The sequence below is a fragment of the Spodoptera frugiperda genome, chromosome 9 (genome assembly GCF_023101765.2).
Source record: "Spodoptera frugiperda isolate SF20-4 chromosome 9, AGI-APGP_CSIRO_Sfru_2.0, whole genome shotgun sequence".
NCBI classification, from domain to species: Eukaryota; Metazoa; Arthropoda; class Insecta; order Lepidoptera; family Noctuidae; genus Spodoptera; species Spodoptera frugiperda.
The window spans coordinates 11,041,236-11,061,477 of NC_064220.1; the positions used below are offsets into that span (position 1 = coordinate 11,041,236).

At 41.2% G+C, this 20,242-nt stretch overlaps 1 protein-coding gene across 3 annotated transcripts in view; it reads right to left on the reverse strand.

Annotated features, from left to right (window-relative positions):
* Nucleotides 1–1,199: 1,199 nt before the first annotated feature.
* The window catches only part of LOC118271233 (myotubularin-related protein 5), an 85,860-nt gene continuing 66,817 nt past the window's right edge, over nucleotides 1,200–20,242 (reverse strand). For 2 of the 3 annotated variants that reach the window (XM_050695920.1, XM_050695919.1), the window contains exons 26-40: nucleotides 20,020–20,174; nucleotides 17,608–17,756; nucleotides 15,921–16,131; nucleotides 15,261–15,396; nucleotides 14,458–14,640; nucleotides 13,766–13,936; nucleotides 12,945–13,124; nucleotides 12,500–12,651; nucleotides 6,506–6,653; nucleotides 5,853–6,065; nucleotides 5,566–5,698; nucleotides 5,005–5,131; nucleotides 4,449–4,528; nucleotides 4,073–4,155; nucleotides 1,200–3,689 (exon numbers count right to left, since the gene is read on the reverse strand). In XM_050695920.1, coding sequence (XP_050551877.1) covers nucleotides 3,597–3,689; nucleotides 4,073–4,155; nucleotides 4,449–4,528; nucleotides 5,005–5,131; nucleotides 5,566–5,698; nucleotides 5,853–6,065; nucleotides 6,506–6,653; nucleotides 12,500–12,651; nucleotides 12,945–13,124; nucleotides 13,766–13,936; nucleotides 14,458–14,640; nucleotides 15,261–15,396; nucleotides 15,921–16,131; nucleotides 17,608–17,756; nucleotides 20,020–20,174 — 2,214 coding nt within the window. In that variant the 3' untranslated portion in view covers nucleotides 1,200–3,596. The remainder of the gene's footprint in view (nucleotides 3,690–4,072; nucleotides 4,156–4,448; nucleotides 4,529–5,004; nucleotides 5,132–5,565; nucleotides 5,699–5,852; nucleotides 6,066–6,505; nucleotides 6,654–12,499; nucleotides 12,652–12,944; nucleotides 13,125–13,765; nucleotides 13,937–14,457; nucleotides 14,641–15,260; nucleotides 15,397–15,920; nucleotides 16,132–17,607; nucleotides 17,757–20,019; nucleotides 20,175–20,242) is intronic. The other variant, XM_050695921.1, reaches the window with a different exon arrangement.

The window sequence follows — 20,242 nt, forward strand, 5'->3', positions numbered from 1 at the left end:
GTGCAAAGAGGATAATAGGAGTTGGTCTCCTGAAGGCTCCACAGTCTAGAGCATCGCCGTAAGGTAACTAGTCTCTCTATCTTCTACAGGATAGATTTTGGAGAGTGTGCATCCGATCTATTCAACCTTAGCCTACCGCCATTCTTTCAACATAGAACTAGTAGAAAGGCCCACTATCATCCCTACAGAGTGGACTTGCCATGGGTGCGAACAAAACGGTTAGAATCCACGTTCCTAATACGTGCAGCCAGGGAATGAAATAATCTGCCGGCTTTTATTTTTCCTGAGAAATGCAACCCAGGTATTTTCAAGGTCAGAGTAAATTGTACTTTCTAAGTCTGTGTGTTTCACCTTCGCCCACATCTTAGCTTCGCCGTCCTCGTACTAAGTGGGTTGGGGGCTAAACGTAGACTTATCGTTAAAAAAGAACAACAAAATTATTGAGCTCCCCTATAGATGCACTCTTTCTTGGGAGTGGAATCATCTAATTACTTGTCCCGCCGAGGGGAGGCGAGAGGGAGTGTCACTCTCACAGACTAAAAACCACCCCGTTCCTAGTCCTACTTTTCGAGCCGGACCCGCGGTGACCCGCTAGGTAGTCCGCAGCTTCGGGTCAGATATAGATGCACACCTACAATATACTTCCAAAGTGACCGTGAGCCGAGTTAGACTGAAATGGGCCCATTTAAGATCTCCAGATTTTGAGGTAATATAAGGTTTTTAAAATTCCCAGGAAAAGTTCAGTCCTAAGCTATACAATGTGATAGAGGTGAGACTGCTAACCCGTTAAGGCTGAGTACTACATCTAATTTTATCGACAAAAAAAATAGTATGGGGGCTGAACCCACAATTGAAAATATTGAAAAATAGCGAAAAAATTTTTTTCGGTAATAATAATTCAGAAATGTTTTTTTTTCTCACCAAAACATACAACCATTGATATCTCATAAAGTAAAAAAAAGATTAAAATAGCCATAATTTTTAGGGGGACAACACCCTATTTTTTTTTGTCTTTAAAATTTGATGTAGTACTCAGCCTTAACGGGTTAGAAGTCCCACCCCTATCACATTGTATATCTTCTAAAATCATAGTATTCGCATGAATATTTTTACCACAAGTAATTAGAAATGTAGATTTAAACTAATCAAGTTTCTAGAACAATTCGTTTTTAGGGGAATTTGAAAGAAAAAGTCAAACAACAATTTTAAAAATCTCTTTATTTGATGGTACGCGCGTGCACTGTCACAGGGTCGTCTCAGCCTACTGCCGTACATTGGAACAACGTAAATAACAATACGATCGAACGATGAAAGTAATTACTAAACGTGCTAGTCACAAACATAAAAATCAGTCATTTTTACACATAATTCGACAAATGAGTGCAAACTTGAATAATAATTATATAACATGTTATATTGCACTAGAGGCGTAACGTACAGCAATAGGCTTCATCTTGTTACGTCTTGTGGAAGCCAAGCTAACTCCTACTATACTCGGGCGAGCTCTGAAGTAGTTTTAAACGTTTAACCCTTATAATAATTGATTTCAAACTCCATTTTTGTTCATTAATTTGTGTACCACTTCACAGTCGCCTCTATCCGAAGCATATAGCAGTTCTTCCGTATGCAAAGTAAGGCAAACAATATTGCTATTAGCTCTGAAGCCATCGCTTATAAACAAATCACTTCACACACTGTGCACTTTGTGCATATTTGGCACAAATAATCTCTTCGCGATAACAACTGGTCTTGTACAACGACACAATAAGTTAATCTCGAGTCGAATCTTAATGTTTGAGTATTAGATAGTTGTGAGACCAGTAGCGCTCTCTCATAACCCACCATTCGTGATAATAAATGCAATTATAGAAACATAACGTTAATATTTACATGAGCTATGTATGTACATACACGGTGGCGCCCCCTTCCTGATATGTGGAACAAAAAATCGTGTACTTATTTACAAATCATACAAAAATGAGTATGTAACAAGTTGTGGGGTTGGAACGAGATTCCCGAACGTTATATAATTATATAAACTTTACAAGTATTAGAACTAAGTATAGCGTTGTATGGCTAGCTGTGTACGGTGTAATCATGTGCCGTAGGTAGCTTCGTCGGTGTTGAGACAAAACCGTTCATAGATTTCAATTTAAATTATACTGTCTTGTCTTTATGGGACATCATGTAATTTGAATGGCAAAACAGTATCAATTCTTTTGTTGCAAAGTGTCACTACATATTTTCATAACAATTTTACTGTCGTACTCAGAGACATTAATTATTAATAATTACTTAAACCATTCCTTAGTAAAGATTTCATGTTCCAAAAGGATTGGCATTAAGTAACCATTATAGTGAAACAGTTAAATGCACATAATTATAAATTCAACCATTTAAAAAAATACTGTTTAGAAATCTAATTTCGATATTTCCAAAACGCAATGTCCCAACACAAAGCCGCCTCGTCATAAAAAACGTTACAAAAAAAAACAATACAAATAACATCTAACGTAAACTAACAACATAACATTACACAAACTGGAATCGAACTCTTTACACAACAGTCATCGTTACATTATTTACAAACGAGAAACATACGACACTAATTCTTTATTATTAATAATAATTATTTTATTTTATTATTATTATATAAATACTTTTGACATAATTCAACTATGTATATTATGTTGAATTGTTTTTGTGAGATATAAGGACTTATGTAAGTAGAATTTTATAAGAAACACGCTAAAATGGACTTTATTTTAACTAAGAATATTATATCTACAAGATAAAAGAGTTGTGAAGGAAAATATGTAGTAATAAGCTGAAAATACAAGAAATTGATCGAAATTTCTTTTCAACCGAAAAAATCTAATGAGAACCTCTTCCTTATTTGCAAGGCGGTTAAAACAGACGAAGTTGTCAACTCTGTGGCATATTGTATGTATTTATATTTATATTTGTAAATTACTCAATAACGCATACACCTATAAAATAGAAATCAAGTCAAGATCTGATGGTTGGACATTAAAGAAATCGCAGGATCTTTTAAATCTTATTTACTCATAATACATACGTATTTTTTAATCTGTAAACCGTACATTTAATTATTTTTATATGTTTCAGATTAATTATAAGTTTAATGTCTCACAAAAACAACCATGTAGTCAATATTCACACCGCATCGAGATCATAGCCCTACACATCCAATATTTAACATTACCAAGCCTTCTGCCTACCCCCGCGGGACAAAACTATAAACTTCATAAATTAAATTAACTACTGTCAATGTTCAACGCTCCCGGCTAAACACGAGCCCGGAATAATATTCATTTAAATCAACTTGTAATTAATATAAAAACAAAAAATAATAGTCTTGTAATAACATTCATATCGAGTCTTAGATATATTTAAAACGATTTTCTTCAACAATCGATTCATCTCGGTATCGATAACTCTGAATCGAGTCGCGTCATTCGATTAGTATCGATTAGTACTGCCGCTATATCTATCGACAGATACTTTAGCTCGTGAGTCGTGAGCGTACTATCGATATATATCGATGTCTGAATACCGTGGTACGTCACTAGTGCTCACTGCAGACACGCCTGTAGCTTCTCGATCCACTCTTGCGCAGCGTTCGCGTCACTGGCGCAGAAGTTGTACGTACGTCTGCTTGTGCGTAACTGTAAGAAAAGATATTGAAATTGTAACTTTAATAGTGAAGTAAATGACTTAAACTCATGTAATATTAAGTTTATAATAATGAAATATATAACTGTCAAGCATAAGATCTTTTAAATATTATAATATTCTCGAGGCAGTATTAACATATTGAATTTCATGATATATGATATTAATTTTTGCAATGTAACTCTTTTACAAGTCAATCTCTTAAATAACTATAAGTCCGGCATTTCCTATCGGACTTCTCTGAGAAGAATGGTAAAACGAGGTTACTACAGAGGACTTTTAAAACAACTGCCAACAAAGCAATTGTTAAATTAGATAATCTCTGCCGACCCACTTTGTGGAATGAAAGTACAATACAATACATAAAGTAACTTACATCAAAGAAGGATCTATCATCACATTTCTTGGGCGGTCCGGGCGCGGGCGATGCCTGCGTCACTGTGATCACCTCGGCGAGATCTGAAGCAAATATTTATTACAATTAATTACTCCAATAATTAAGCTATGAAGCTGTGCGAGTAAGATGCGCAGCTCGAGTATGCGATGTATCGATGGTAAGGAAGCCATCCATAGCACGCATCTTTCCAAACATAGCTTTGCTTGAGTCCGTTTCCACCAGCACTAAGTTATGTGTACCAAATATTTGTGATTGTGATAAATGTCCTTTTTAACCGACTTCAAAAAAAGGAGGAGGTCCTATGTGTCACTGTTTTTTTACTACTATTCTTTGAAATTAATATGTTTGAACTTACCAATGAATCCTTTGCAATGCGAGTCTTCCATCGCGTCGTAGTACCGCAGCTGATGCTTGATGGAGTCCAGTACGAACCAACTGCAATCAATAATTGCTTATTACATTGTTTTATCCCAAACTCTATTTGTTAAGAATGTCTGGAGCAGTCGGATGCGGGTGGTAAACAGTCCTATATACTTAACTCGATGTATTAGAATAGGATCAAATTATAAGCATAAGTGTAGAGAAAGCGAATTGTTTTATGTTTAACAAAAGCGCGTTCGGCGCTCTTATTTGTTATATGGCGACGGCTAATCAGAGCGCCGAACGCGCTAAGGTTTCGTTTTCGTTCGACGTAAAGCAAACTCGTACTAAGCCCTCAGACGTAACTCTTTTGCTTCATCTACTCTCATGCTTATAATTTTATCTTTCTCCACCTAGCCCAATGGGAGTCAAATGTGACGATATGCATGTATGAGTATGTATAATGTATAATACACAGGTGACTTTTTATACTAATAACGTAAGCCAAGTCGCCGGCAGCAGTTAGTGTAGTACAGTAGTAGTCAAGTTACCGTTGCTTCCATCCCTTGAGCAGCGCGCCCCGCTTGTACAGGTGTCCCTCGTGCGTCCGGTTCTCGGCCACGTTGGACGAGAACTGCTCGTAGTACTGCTGCGACGACGACTGCAGGGTCGACACTCCTGTATACAGAGTATGTGTTGTAGGGATCATAGTATGGCGTGACTAGTTATACTAACAGATACTTAATCGTACTTAATTGTAAGTAGAAAACCTGAATTAAATATGTCGGTAAATCATCAAACTGGGTGGCTGGTAACCCTAGATAGAGACATTGTAAGAAGGTAATTGACGCCTTTTGCGAGAAGAGTTACAAGTGCGTTGCCGGTTTTTGGCGATCGAGGATAAAGGGGGAATGTATGCCTCCGGTGAAGTTACACACAGTTGTAGACAACGCTCTGGTTGTTTAACGTGGGTTTTCTTGTGAGACCGTAGCATCACTCACTGACAGAGTCGGCTCATAGGCTCGCTCTTTCATGTATGTAGTTTGATTCAAGTCAGTAATAGCGGTATACATTCCGGTAAAATTTGGTATTTCGCATAATGTAGAGTATACCTGCGGAGAGCGGCGCGCAGAGAGTGTCGGCGTCGGGCGGCGGCGGCGCCTTGTACTTGGTGCAGGGCGGGGCCCACGCCTCCGCGCAGCGCTCGTGGCACGACGCGCCGCAGTCCACGCAACGGACGCCCGTCTGTACAACACAATATTGTTAAATACATACATACAACCAAACCTCCAAAATAGTAAGTGGAACATCAATGCTAATGAACATCATATGACGCGTTTCAGTCTGAAAAATACGTCATTTTTACCATTGTAACCACAAGCAATGAAGTGGTACATACCTTGAGCGGCCCCCACAGTAGGTCCTGGCAGTGGTCGCAGCGCGCGGGCGCGGCGGCGGGCGCGGGCGCCCAGCGGTGGGCGGGGGGCGCGGGGGGCGCGGGCGCGGGGGGCGCGGCGGCCAGGCGCCCGCGGACCAGCACCTCCAGCGTGCCCCGCTTGTGCACGGCCAGCGTGGCGCGACGGACCACGCCCGACGACATCGACGAGTTGCGCTGCGGGGACATCGAGAGAAAACTATTGTTAAGACCGAGTAGACCATATGCCTAAACGTGTACATATTACTGAGAGTAATGTTCGTGCACGACTACGTTACGCAGGCCGAAGCCATAAATAAAAATCTTTTCCAAAACAAACTCTACGAGTACATCTCCCGAAAGTTAAGATGATGAGATATTTAAACATAAAAATCGTAATGATTATTTGGCACTCGCCTCAAGTGTAGCAAACATGTATAAATTCACCTTTATAAAACCTAAATCGTCACAGACAAGCTTAACAAACAACCTAACCACCCGCGTACTGAAAGGCTTCTCGATTTTTTATTGTACTTAAATATCCTTCTATCTCTGTCCTTTTATAAGGCATTTGTGGAGACAGAACTTATTCTTTGGAAAAAATGCACGCACATCATAAACTTAAGACTACAACGCACCTGTAGCTCCAGCGTGTTGGGCAGCTCGAGCTGGTCCCAGCGCACCCTCCACTTCTGCGGCAGATGGCCCAGCTCCAGCTCCAGCTGCCGGATCCGCTCCAGCAGCCCCGTGAACGAGTCCGGCATGCTGCGGGCTATGCTGTCGTAGCTGGGAGGAAAAAAATATTTATACTATAAAGCTGAAGAGTTTGTTTATATTTTTGAACGCAATAATATCCGAAACTGCTTGTCTGAATTGAAAAATTATGTTTGTGTAGGGGCACATATTGTAATGGATAGTCAGTCACCCGCGGAGAGCCGAGCCGATCGGTCAACCTGTAATACTAATATACGTATACTTTATCATATATCGGTGTTTGCATTGAATATCCAAAGTACATACCTAAACTGGTGACCCCGACGTGATCGAACTATAGAACAATAGGTGGTGCTTGTGTACGTACCTTAAACGGATACATTTGGAAAGATGATGAACCCTGCAGTACCAGGTCAATATATGGCTGCGGCCAACCCGCCATCGACTACTACGGTTAAGAACGAAGGAGCGGATCTGGCTACGATAACAATATCCGCAAGGATACCCGAATTTTGGGTGCAATCACCTAGATTGTGGTTTGCACAATTTGAAGCCACGATAAGCCCCCAAAAACAAGGAGACGACTGCAAATTTCAACTAGTAACGTCAAAACTAACGCGTGACGCCCTGCAACAAGTATCGGATATAGTATATAAGCCACCAGAAAGTGGAAAATACTTAGCTCTAAAAACAAGGTTATTAGATGTATATGAGGAATCACCAGAGCGGCAGTTCCAGAAGTTAGTGAGTGAGTTGGATTTGGGCTCACAGAAACCCTCCCAACTCTTAAGGAAAATGCGAGAATATGCCCGAAACTGTCAGGCTAGTGAAGAGACAGTTCAGAATCTGTGGACATCCCGCTTACCCCCAGCAGTTAGAGCAGTGTTGGCAGCCAGCCAAGACCAGAAGCTTGACAATTTGGCACCTATAGCGGATAAGGTGATGGAGAGTGTTCAACATGGGTCGTTAACAGGTGAAGTGGCCTCTGCAAGTACGTCCCAGGTGCCCAGTAGTAGTGAACTGCACGTACAAATGAATAAATTGGTTATGGAGATAGCAGCGCTGCGTGAAGAAGTTCGTAGAAAACCGCAGAATGTTTTCAGGGGGAGATCAAGGTCAAGAGGCAGGCCGGGAACCAGAGGTAATTCAGCTTCCAGAACTCCAGAAAGCCCAGACTGGCTGTGCCATTTTCATTATCGATTCGGGCCCAAGGCCCGAAGGTGTGAAGAACCATGTAATTTTGCCCGTAAAGCTCATCCGGGAAACTAGTTGAGGCGAGCTCTGAAGAGACAAGAGACAATATCGCCGCTATAGAAAATCATCGTCTCTGTATTTTTGACAGTAAGAATGCGCTGCGGTTCCTCATTGATACAGGTGCTAATATCTCAGTGGTTCCAGTGTCTAAGGTTAGTTTATGTTCCAGACGTAACAATGTAGAATATAAATTGTTTGCCGCCAATGGGTCGGAAATCCAAACCTACGGTGTTGTAACATTAGAGTTAAACTTAAATTTAAGGAGAGCCTATAAATGGGCATTTGTAGTTGCTAATGTAAGCCAACCCATTATTGGCGCCGATTTTTTAAATCACTATAGATTAATTGTAGACGTAAGTGCAAAGAAACTGATTGACAAAGTTACAAACCTACATGTAATGGGACCTTTGATCAACCATATAGAGTCAGCTATAAGTACTTTCGACAGTAAGAGCCCGTGCTCCGATATTTTATCCAAGTATCCTAGTGTAACCAAACCTTATAATTTCAAGGAGACTCCCAAACATAATTTTTACCATTATATAGAGACTACAGGCTCCCCAGTTCACGCCAAAGCGCGTCCACTACCCGCTAACCGCTATGAAAAGGTAAAGCAGGAATTTAAACAGATGCAAGAAGTAGGTATTTGCAGGCCGTCTAAAAGTGAATGGGCCAGCCCTCTCCACGTCGTGCCTAAGAAGAATGGAGACATTCGACCATGCGGAGACTACAGGAGGCTAAATGCGATCACAAAGCCGGATAGGTATCCCATTCCAAGGATTCAAGACTTCACGCATGGTTTGACAGGTAAGTCAATATTCAGTAAAATCGATGTCAACAGGGCATTCCACAATATAGCGATCAATCCTAATGATATTGAAAAAACGGCGATTATTACGCCATTTGGCTTATTTGAATTCCCCAGGATGACTTTTGGGCTATGCAATGCCGCCCAAACATACCAGAGGTTTATGGATAATGTTGTGGTAAAAGGTATCGAACAAATATGCGCATCAGATAGTTCGGGCAACAAAACTGATAAGTCCCAGCTATTCTGTTACATTGATGACATCATTATTGCGAGTGACTCGGTAGAAATTAATAAAAAGCATTTAGACTTACTTTTCGAACGATTTGAAAAATTTGGCTTAACTATAAATGTCGCCAAATGTGAATTTATACAGGAATGCATAGAATACTTGGGTTATGAGGTTACGCCGAAAGGAATAAGGCCAGTCGCTGATAAAGTAAAAATTATCACTGAATTTCCACGTCCAAAAACAGTCGAACAGCTTCGAAGGTTCTTGGGTATGGTAAACTTCTACAGGTTACATATACCCCACGCGGTAAAACAGCAGGCCGAACTTAACAAATATTTCATTAACTCTAAGAAAAGAGACAGAACAGAAATTGTATGGACGGAGGCGGCAATAAACGCGTTTGAACAGTGTAGGGTAAGTCTTACTGAAGCTGTAACTCTAGCGTACCCACTTCCGGAAGCACCGTTGAGCCTCATGACTGATGCCTCGGATACGTGCATCGGAGCCGTATTGCAACAATGGAACGGTAGTTCGTGGACCCCTCTAGGTTTTTATTCGAAGAAGCTGTCTGACGCGCAAGTTAAATATAGTACCTACGACAGGGAACTTTTAGCTGTTTACATGTCAGTACAATATTTTAGAAATCAAGTCGAAGGCCGTGTTTTATCCATATTTACTGACCATAAACCACTAACATTCGCGTTTACCAAACCATGTAGTGATAAAGAAACATCTCGCAGGATTAGGCAGTTATCTTACATAAGCGAATATACTACCGATATTCGACACATAACAGGTAGCAACAACATTGTCGCAGATACATTATCGCGCATCGAAATAATAAACTGTCCCACGATTCTTGATTTCGAAGAAATAGCCCACGCGCAAGAAACTGATACACAACTAACGTCACTTTTAGCTAGGTCGTCAAGTTGCAACAGTTACAAACTTAAACAATACGCTGTACCTAATTCAAATAATAAAATTTATTGTGATATTTCGTCATCTAATATAAGGCCGTATATACCAAAGCAGTTTCGAAAGCATGTATTTGATTCGGTACATAATATGAGTCATCCAGGAGTACGGCTGTCACGCAAGCTGGTGACACAGAAGTATTTTTGGCCAGGAGTAAATAAGGATGTAGGTCAGTGGGCAAGGACATGCATTGGATGTCAACGTGCAAAAGTATCGCGACATACGAATTCAGAAGTAGGACTTTTTCAGCCTAGTGAAAGATTCGACCATATTCATATAGATATTGTAGGTCCACTGCCAACAACTCAGGAGGGGTACAGATATTGTGTCACAGTAATTGATAGGTTTACAAAGTGGCCGGAAGCTTTTCCGGTTCAGACAATAACGGCAGAGGAGGTCGCTAGGGTGCTATATGAAGGCTGGATTTGTCGCTTTGGTAGTCCTAAAAGGATAACAAGCGACCAAGGCCGCCAATTTGAAAGTGACCTTTTTATTTCTTTGATGAAATTGTTAGGGATTAAGAAATGTAGGACGACGCCGTATCACCCCCAAGGAAATGGGATGATAGAACGCTGGCATCGTAGCTTAAAGGCAGCACTTATGGCCAGATTAAGTCAGGCGTCATGGAGTGAGCAACTGCCAACCGTGTTATTGGGACTACGAGCGGCAATCCGCAACGACACCGGTATTAGCGCAGCACAGTTAGTATACGGGCAAGGTATTCGGCTGCCGGGAGAGTTCTATACAGAAACGACACAGGTAAATAATTCATGTATGCACTCTTATCTGGAGAAGCTACGTCAAGTAATAACCCAGCTGCGGCCTAAGGTAAGTATACACTCAAATACGAAATCACTGTTTGTACATTCGGACCTTAAGACATGCACCCATGTGTTCATCAGAACTGATGCGGTACGACAACCTTTAGTACCACCTTATGAAGGCCCTTACGAAGTGCTGCAAAGAAACGATAAAGTTTTCACGGTGCAATTGCCAAAAAGACAAATTCAGGTGTCAATAGATAGGCTCAAACCGGCGTATTTAATAAATATTCAACACACTGAGCAACGGTCAGGTACCAAGGTAAGTACTTCAGATAATAATTGTCCTGAAAACCGTTCCTCTTATCCCGGTACTCCTGATAGAGTTGATATTCCCCGGCGAAAAGAACTAAAAGTCTCTCGCAGTGGCCGATTGATTAAGCGACCAGTAAGGTTTATGTGAGTAGGTGGCTACCTGTAGTTAAGTACCGTCTAGTGGTTATTAAGACCGATCCCAAGACCGCAGGTCGCAGGGCTAGACGGACAAACATATTATGATAAGCATAACGATAGGTATATTATAACAAAATTAAAATATGTATTAGAACAATGTATAAGCGCCCTTAGTTTAGTAATGACTATGTGCAGAATAAACTAGGTTAAGATAATATAATTATTGCCCATTTGTGAATTTTTATTGATTGCATTAAGCAATTATAACACGTATTAATACGAGAATGTAATTCATTACCTTGTCAACCTTAAAATACGAAACACTATCCTTTCGGAATAGCTATATTTGCTGGCATTATGGGAAAGAATCAAAGTAAAAGCCAAGAAATAGTCATAGCACAGAATGGTGCTAATCACGCGAGTTCTGTACAAAGTGAAATTGAAAATAAAGTGAACTATATGTATGAGATACTTATGATTACCTGTGTTGGAGTAGTTCTATTGTACCTCTATGTTTTGTATCAACACTATAAAAGACATACGCAAAAATTGTTCAAGAAACAGATGGAAGTGTCAAGTATCGCGTTGGGTCCAGCGGCGGTGAACGCAAACCAACGCCAATTTAACGTATAACTTGAGAGAATAGATAATTGGTTTAACATTATGTGTTGATCATTGTGCTCCACATATCATTTCATAGTGTAATTTAATTCAAGATGTAATCGAACCCGTTGTCTCAAACGTTAAAATAGTATACAATGTAATTACTGTGCTATAGTGTACTTGTTATCGTAGTTATGAATCATCAGCGCTCGGCGCAATGTGCAACTATGCAATAAGATAAATTGTGTCTGTTCAATAATTATTAAGATGATGACACACTAGCTGTGTAAAAGGTATTAAAATTATATGTGTTTTTAGCAGTGCACTTGTGGGGTTGTTTTGTTAAAATTTAAAAAGGGGAGGATGAGTGTAGGGGCACATATTGTAATGGATAGTCAGTCACCCGCGGAGAGCCGAGCCGATCGGTCAACCTGTAATACTAATATACGTATACTTTATCATATATCGGTGTTTGCATTGAATATCCAAAGTACATACCTAAATTTGTATTTTTATAATACCTATCCTGAGTAATACTAAAATAAATTAACTAAAAATCACAATTAACTCACGTAAATTAAAGCTCTACTAGTTTCGAGTCAAAGAGGGACTCTTCATCATTAGCAGCGTGCGCAGGCGCGACGACGTTGCGCAGCATACAGTTTTAAGCTTTTATCCACTAATTTACGTGAGTAAACAGTGACTTTTAGTTAATTATTTTTGTGTTGGACAGTTCATTTAAATGAGGCTATAGGCTATAAAACATCTTGCTACGATGAATAGGAGCCAAGGAGCTCAAAAATAGCTAGTAACCAATGTATACACATACCCAGCAGTGACGACCCTGCGCTGCGGATGCCGGGGCTCCGTCTCCGCGGGCGCCAGCACCTCCAGGTCGTACGGGGCGCCGTGGGACAGTTCCTCGCTCGTGTAGTACTGCCAGACCTCTAGCGCACTTATTGATGATACTGGACGGAGAACCTAGGGAGATGATCGGGGGAAATTGAGTGATAGAGTGATAGACTTGCGCACAATTATTTAAGTTATGCGCTAAAGTTTTAGAAAACTTTTCAAAGAGAATTATGGCATAAATTATTCAAACCATGTGTAACAAGATATCATTATATATTAAATAATGTAATTGTTATGAATGGAACTCCAAATAAATAACATTTCAAATATCTTTGCTTCTAAAATTAACTATTAGATACTCACATATGAATAAATATACTTCTTACTATTAAATATATCAAGAATATTTGTGATATACTTACTGGATTATCCAAATCCGGCGTGTATAGGAAGTTGTAGAAGATGGGCGACTTCTGATGGTGTCTGTCGATGTAGTCGAACAGCGAGTGTCCCAGCGTGGGGCCGCGCGGCCCGGACGAGCCCCCGCCGCACTCCTCCTCCGACCCCGCGCCCGCCTCGCTGCCCGCCTCGTACAGGTATACCTGTAGTATGAATCATATAGAATAAAATATTAACGATCTTATTCTTGAATAAAAAAAAAGTGAAAATGTTTAACGTGAACATGCTGTTTATATTTTGATTTAGATCTTTTGAAATAGACGTTTTCAAACTTTTAAGTAAATTTATAAAGAAAACGTTTATATACTTTAATTTAAAAATAAATACAACATCCCTATTACATTAACTACTTATTTATTGTTCTATACTATACTATTTGATAGAAACCAAAACAATCCATTTACAAGTATATATTATCCATCTCTTTAATTGTTTTAAACGTTTTTTACACAAACATTCAACATGCGTAAAATTTTATTGTCGATGCGCAAATATGCGCAAACAATTAACTTCAATGCGCAAACAGTAACACTTAAAAACAAAATAATATTATTGCAATATTAAGTACTAGCTACTTCCGCGCGGTTTCACCCGCTTTGCTCGGCTCCTATTGGTCATAGCGTGATGTTTTATGGCCTATAGCCTTCCTCGATAAATGCACTATCCAACACAAAAATAATTATTCAATTCGGACCAGTAGTTTCGGAGATTAGCGCGTTCAAACAAACAAACAATCAAACAAACAAACTCTTCAGCTTTATAATATTAGTATAGATATACACACCATCCTATTAGTATCGGCCCGTTTATCGTCAGCGGCGGTGATGCCGAGGTCTGCCCGCTGCGCCTCGTTGTCCAGCAGGAAGGACCGGAACCGACACGACACGCAGTGGTACGCCACGAAGCGCAGGTAGTACTCGTTGAACTCGAACGCTAGGGGGAACTGTTTCTGCAACTGTAAGGCGAAAAGAAAAGATCTTAGGAGATTTCTACTACCTAAGTTCTTTTCAAAAAAACGTTGCCCCCACACTTAGTTTGTTTCCTGAGTCGTGGGTGCGTTTACAAACATGCAACTTCACATCATATAACAGCCAGATCCGGAACAACAATTTACTGATAACACAAAGAGTCGCTCCGTACCGGAATTGAACCCGCTACACGTTGCGCGGCAGCCAGTTGTTTAGCCACCGCGCTAACCGTGCAGTTACTTCATTACTTGCATGCAGTATAAAGTTCGATAATATTAACATAAGTGTCATAATTTCTTGGATATATTTATTGGTATAGAACTAAAAAGAATCAAATTTTATTCAAGACTACTTTCATTGACTTTATTGTGTTTACGGTAACAGCGATTAAAAAATATCAAAATACACGCCCATGAATATGAGTCCCAGAGCAACATGAAATTAATCGAGCATTTCTCGAATAGTTTACCCGTATATTACTAATTTGAATACATATATCAGTGAATACCTGATGTACAGCATCCAGGAACATGAGGAATGTGGGCGTGAAGCCCTGCTGCGGCGTGGCCCCGATGTTGGACCGCTGCTGGAACTTGTGGCCCAGCGCCAGCCACTCCTTCTCCACCAGGATGCGGAACCCTTCCAGCGTGCGGTAGTACGGCTCCAGGCAGATCTGGGCTAGAGATGATATCTGGAATACATCGGGATATGTTTTATCAGCATTGGTTGGACGAACTAATACTGCGTATCGCAATAGTCAACTAAGTGACTACATATGTAAAAGAAACTGTATTGAAGCGCTTTGGTAAGCCAGATTATATTGTACTACGACCTCCAATCCGCTTGATAAACGTAGAGGTACGCCAAACCCCTCTTTTGTAGAGAAAGTCCACAGTACAGCGAAGAACGGTAATGCATTTAGATTATGATATTGACGAAACTATATAACATAAAATAATTCTTACATCCTAAAGTTAGGTCTATCTTAGAAATTTCGTATACTGTTATCTGTACTCTTAGTTCGAGTTTGCTTTACGTTTAAAGTGATCGAAACGAGACCGTATTCGGCTCTCTGATTGGTCGGCTTGAATGAACCATCCAATCGCAGCGCCTGACGCGCTCTCCTTCTGATTGCTTTAAACGTACAATATTGTACTAAGACAAACTCGCGCACTCAGAGTCATTTAATGGTTACTTAACCCAGTCCTTAGCAATTGTTTTCCATACAAAATCGTTACTAAAGAATACTTTAAGTAAGCATTAAATGACTCTGAGTGTGGCAGTAAGGGAACTGATAATAATAATATTAACCTGTGCAGTGGCGTCCCAGCCATCCTCGAGCGACAGTAGCACGGAGGAGCCCTGCAGGTCCAGCAGGTCCACCACGGCGCCCGACAGCTGGAACAACTGCCGCAGCTGCCACAACCAGCCCGACTCTTCTATTAATCTGGAACGGGAGAAATAAATGTTAGTTTCTTTAATGCGTTTAACAAATTAAGTTTTGAATACAGTACACTCAACGATAAAATGTTTTAATAGTTTTGTTGTGACTTGAAACCTGAGTCTTTCCTTAATAATTGATGTCAGTATACCATATTTATTATTAACTCATTATGTCTTCAAACATCTTCTATTTAAAGTTTAAAGAGACAATGGTTAATTTTATATTCAATTAAAGAATATTTCGATTTCAATTTTCCTGTTCTTGTTTTTATGTTATTTTAAAATATTTTTTTAATTTTAAAGTTCATGTTAGACTTAAGTACAAAATATTGTTAATTGTATTGCATTTATAATATTATTTATGTCATCTAACTGTGTTAATACTGTGAATGTCGTGCATGTCTATAAATAATTGGCATAAGCACATGATCTTGTGTCTTCATCTTGTCTTTCTTTAATGTTGATGTTTATTCTGTTGACGTACCTTATAATAATAAATAAAATAAATAAAGACTTAATAAACATTACCTGAGGAACCCAGGATGCTCTGCGGCAGGCGGCGCTGAGGGCACGGCGGCCCGCATGAGCTTCTTGAAGGCGTGCTTGGTGGCGCGGGGCTCCGGGTACTCCGCCGGCACCAGCTCGGCGCCCGCCACGCAGGGGGCGGCGCCCCCCTTGTCGCACACGATGTACAGGGACGCGCGCCGGGAACTGCCGCCGCCGGGACCGTCGCCGCATACTGGGTACACGTCATGTTACTATTAAGACTTTACTTTAAACTTATAACACAGATAGTTCTGAACATTTCAACATTTTAGTGCAGAAGAACAACTTATCATTTTGAAATACGTTCAGAAGTGTTTTGTAATAACAAAAGCATTCTTTTAGCACTTCAGTATGATCTGGCAATCGATATCTCTAAGTCAGTAGGTGATACATATCATAAAAAAATCGAAAAGTAAATAAATCTGATAGGTTAACCAATTTTAATATTCTAATATGATCAAAATTCAGAATCAAGTCAAAGATTTTGGATCGAATCCGCTTATTATTATTATTAATTTCAGCTTTAAATATGTAATGTCCGCTACTCAAACGCTACTCAATTTTAAGATGCTCTTAAAACTAGTTCAGTCCGTCCCAGCACGGAGTCTGGAATCGCAATATATAAGGCAATAGGCTCACCCCCTATTGACATTCGGAACTTATAACACAAATTGTGAAAAGTGGAGACATTGCATAGCGACGAGGTACTGGCGCCGGTAATTTGCACCTCTACGACTTTCAGCGGATGAAGTGGCGCGACTTTGCTAATTTCGCCCTTGTAAGTATGTAAATGACGTACCAGAGTCGGCATCAGCAGTGGAGAGCCTCTGTCGCGGCGCGTAGAGGTCGAGGTGCGAGGTCTGGCGCCGGTCCTTGAGCGACCCCCAGCGCCCGAAGTGGCGCGCCGCGCTGGCGCCGCCCTTGTAAGTATGTAAATGACGTACCAGAGTCGGCATCAGCAGTGGAGAGCCTCTGTCGCGGCGCGTAGAGGTCGAGGTGCGAGGTCTGGCGCCGGTCCTTGAGCGACCCCCAGCGCCCGAAGTGGCGCGCCGCGCTGGCGCCGCCCTTGTAAGTATGTAAATGACGTACCAGAGTCGGCATCAGCAGTGGAGAGCCTCTGTCGCGGCGCGTAGAGGTCGAGGTGCGAGGTCTGGCGCCGGTCCTTGAGCGACCCCCAGCGCCCGAAGTGGCGCGCCGCGCTGGCGCCGCCCTTGTAAGTATGTAAATGACGTACCAGAGTCGGCATCAGCAGTGGAGAGCCTCTGTCGCGGCGCGTAGAGGTCGAGGTGCGAGGTCTGGCGCCGGTCCTTGAGCGACCCCCAGCGCCCGAAGTGGCGCGCCGCGCTGGCGCCGCCCTTGTAAGTATGTAAATGACGTACCAGAGTCGGCATCAGCAGTGGAGAGCCTCTGTCGCGGCGCGTAGAGGTCGAGGTGCGAGGTCTGGCGCCGGTCCTTGAGCGACCCCCAGCGCCCGAAGTGGCGCGCCGCGCTGGCGCCGCCCTTGTAAGTATGTAAATGACGTACCAGAGTCGGCATCAGCAGTGGAGAGCCTCTGTCGCGGCGCGTAGAGGTCGAGGTGCGAGGTCTGGCGCCGGTCCTTGAGCGACCCCCAGCGCCCGAAGTGGCGCGCCGCGCTGGCGCCGCCCTTGTAAGTATGTAAATGACGTACCAGAGTCGGCATCAGCAGTGGAGAGCCTCTGTCGCGGCGCGTAGAGGTCGAGGTGCGAGGTCTGGCGCCGGTCCTTGAGCGACCCCCAGCGCCCGAAGTGGCGCGCCGCGCTGGCGCCGCCCTTGCCGCCGCTGTTGCGACCCAACACGCTGTTTATTCAACATCTTTATTTCATATCTCATACATTTTGTGCCAATTTATACTCGGTTTTAGTTGGATGTTTTAGTATTACAAGTTAGAATGGAGTTGGGATAAAATCGTATTAAAATAAAATATCTATGCCTCCGTTTATAAAATTCAAAGGAAGAATGGATACAAGAGAGAAATGATTAGATCTTAGAACAATTTTCCAACCTATATACCGCTCGAGTTCTATAAATCCCATTTTAGGGTAGGTTCAGATGACAAGCGCTCAGCGCGCGTTGAACGCGCGTTGATTTTTTGTATAGTGTTCACATGGTGCGCGCTTGTCAGGCGTTAAACGCGCGTTGTTGCGGCCAGTTTGAGTTCTACATTTGTCGAAGATGGACGTAGAAACAGTTTTATCGATGATTTTATACAGACGGCAGAAACGACGCAACAGAAGACGGAGATATTGGGTTCACCCAATTTTGTCAACCAGGCTGACTAAAAGTCAGTACATTATTTTATATCCTAAGTTAAGGCAATTTGAGCCCAAATTCTTTAACTACTTCAGAATGTCCATCTAGTCATTTGATGACTTACTGACTCTCATAAACGATGAACTCGTAGCAGTATAATTCCACATTAAAAGCTTCGGTTTCCATTTCGAACGATTTTCGGACGAACTTGACGAACCCTAAAATACGTCTATCCGCGTCGAAAGCGCGCGCTCAACTGAACGGAAACATAGAAAACCAATGATCTCAAAGCGGCGTTGACGCGCGCTGACAACAGTCGAGCGCTAGCGCAGCGTTGAACGCGCGCGTTACTAAAACGCGCGTTAGCATGTGTACGGCCTGAATAGAATGTATGAGCGCTTGTCATCTGAACCTACCCTTACTGTTACTGCTTATATTTAACACTATTTATATAGTCATCACTATAACTCCCGTAATTTTATATAATTATCAAAAATCAAAGTACCATTGTCATATAAAATGGAGTATAATGAGTTGGTTTTATCGTTAGTGAGCGTTTTATTAGCAACTAGCTTTTGCCCGCGACTTCGTCCGCGTGGTTGGTGGTCAAAATTAAAACGCCTTCTACCCTTTTTATTCGCTATAAGCCTATGTTCTTTCGTTCCCCATTAAGTGTCTAAATACAAAGTTTCACTGTTACAACTTTAAAAATGACGAATTTTCACATTCATCCCCTATTTTTACCAACTCTCCCCTATGTTACAGCTTTAAAAATGGCGAATTTCCATATGACCATTCATCCCCTATTTTTACCCACTCTCCCCTATGTTACAGCTTTAAAAATGGCTAATTTCCATATGACCATTCATCCCCTATTTACCCACTCTCCTATTTTTTTGCAATAAAAAGTAGTCTATGTTGTTTATTCTATCTCTGTACCAAATTTCATTAAAATGTTCGGTTTTCTGTCACTGACAGACAGACAGAGTTACTTTCGCATTTATAATATTAAATAGGTATGAGCCGCGCGAGAAATAAGGGGTACCTTATTCATAGATCTAAACACCCCTCTCCCGCACACGCACCCCTGGCCTTGGCGACGTCCACTTCGCAACGGGCCGTGCGGCAGAAATCGTAATATTTTAATTTGACCACAACTTCAAAACCAAACGTCCAAATTTAATCATTCAAAGACCAAATATTATCAACATAAACTGTACTTATTGATGAAATAATTTATTTTGATAAGGATTAATAGCATGAGTAAAATAAACGCGTTTAAATGTAGTACAAAAAAAAATCAAGATTTTTAAATAAAAATGTGGTTGTTGTGCCTCACTCGACATAGATAGGTATAGTGTGTCGCGGACTTTTTTGTAGATATTTATAAGATCTACAATTATCTATTAATTATAACATTTTATGGTTCTATCTTTTGTAGTTTAGGCAGCGTACGCAAAATAAGTAACTTCTTTGGTTGATTTTTTTCAGTTTGTGTCCGAAAAATCCAAATATCTCACGGAACCCTATTTTTTTCCAAAATAAAATATAGCCTATGTTACTCGTGGATAATGTAGCTTTCGAATAGTGAAAGAATTTTTAAAATCGGTCCAGTAGTTTTTGAGCCTATTCGTTACAACCAAACAAACAAACAAACAAACAAACAAACAAAGTTTTCCTCTTTATAATATTAGTGTAGAAACAGAAAGTGGCATTTATTGTAAAACTTACTGATATTTCAACCATTATTATTCTACTATTAGAATCCAATCATAGCAAGTATTCCCAAAATTAGTTTTTATTTCCTCACCCAAGTGTCCCAGCAGCTTTAGTAAGTAATGGTGTATGTGTGGCCTCGCGTTGGTCCTCGCAGCACAGAAGTAACGAGTCGAGACTCAAACTCGAGTCCTCCAGGTCACCACGCGACGCTGGCGTGCAGGCAACCAGTGTTGCTAGGTACCGTTCCTGAAAACAAAATGGATGGTAAGCAACCGCCGCCGCCCAAGGACACCCGAAACATTAGAGGCATTATT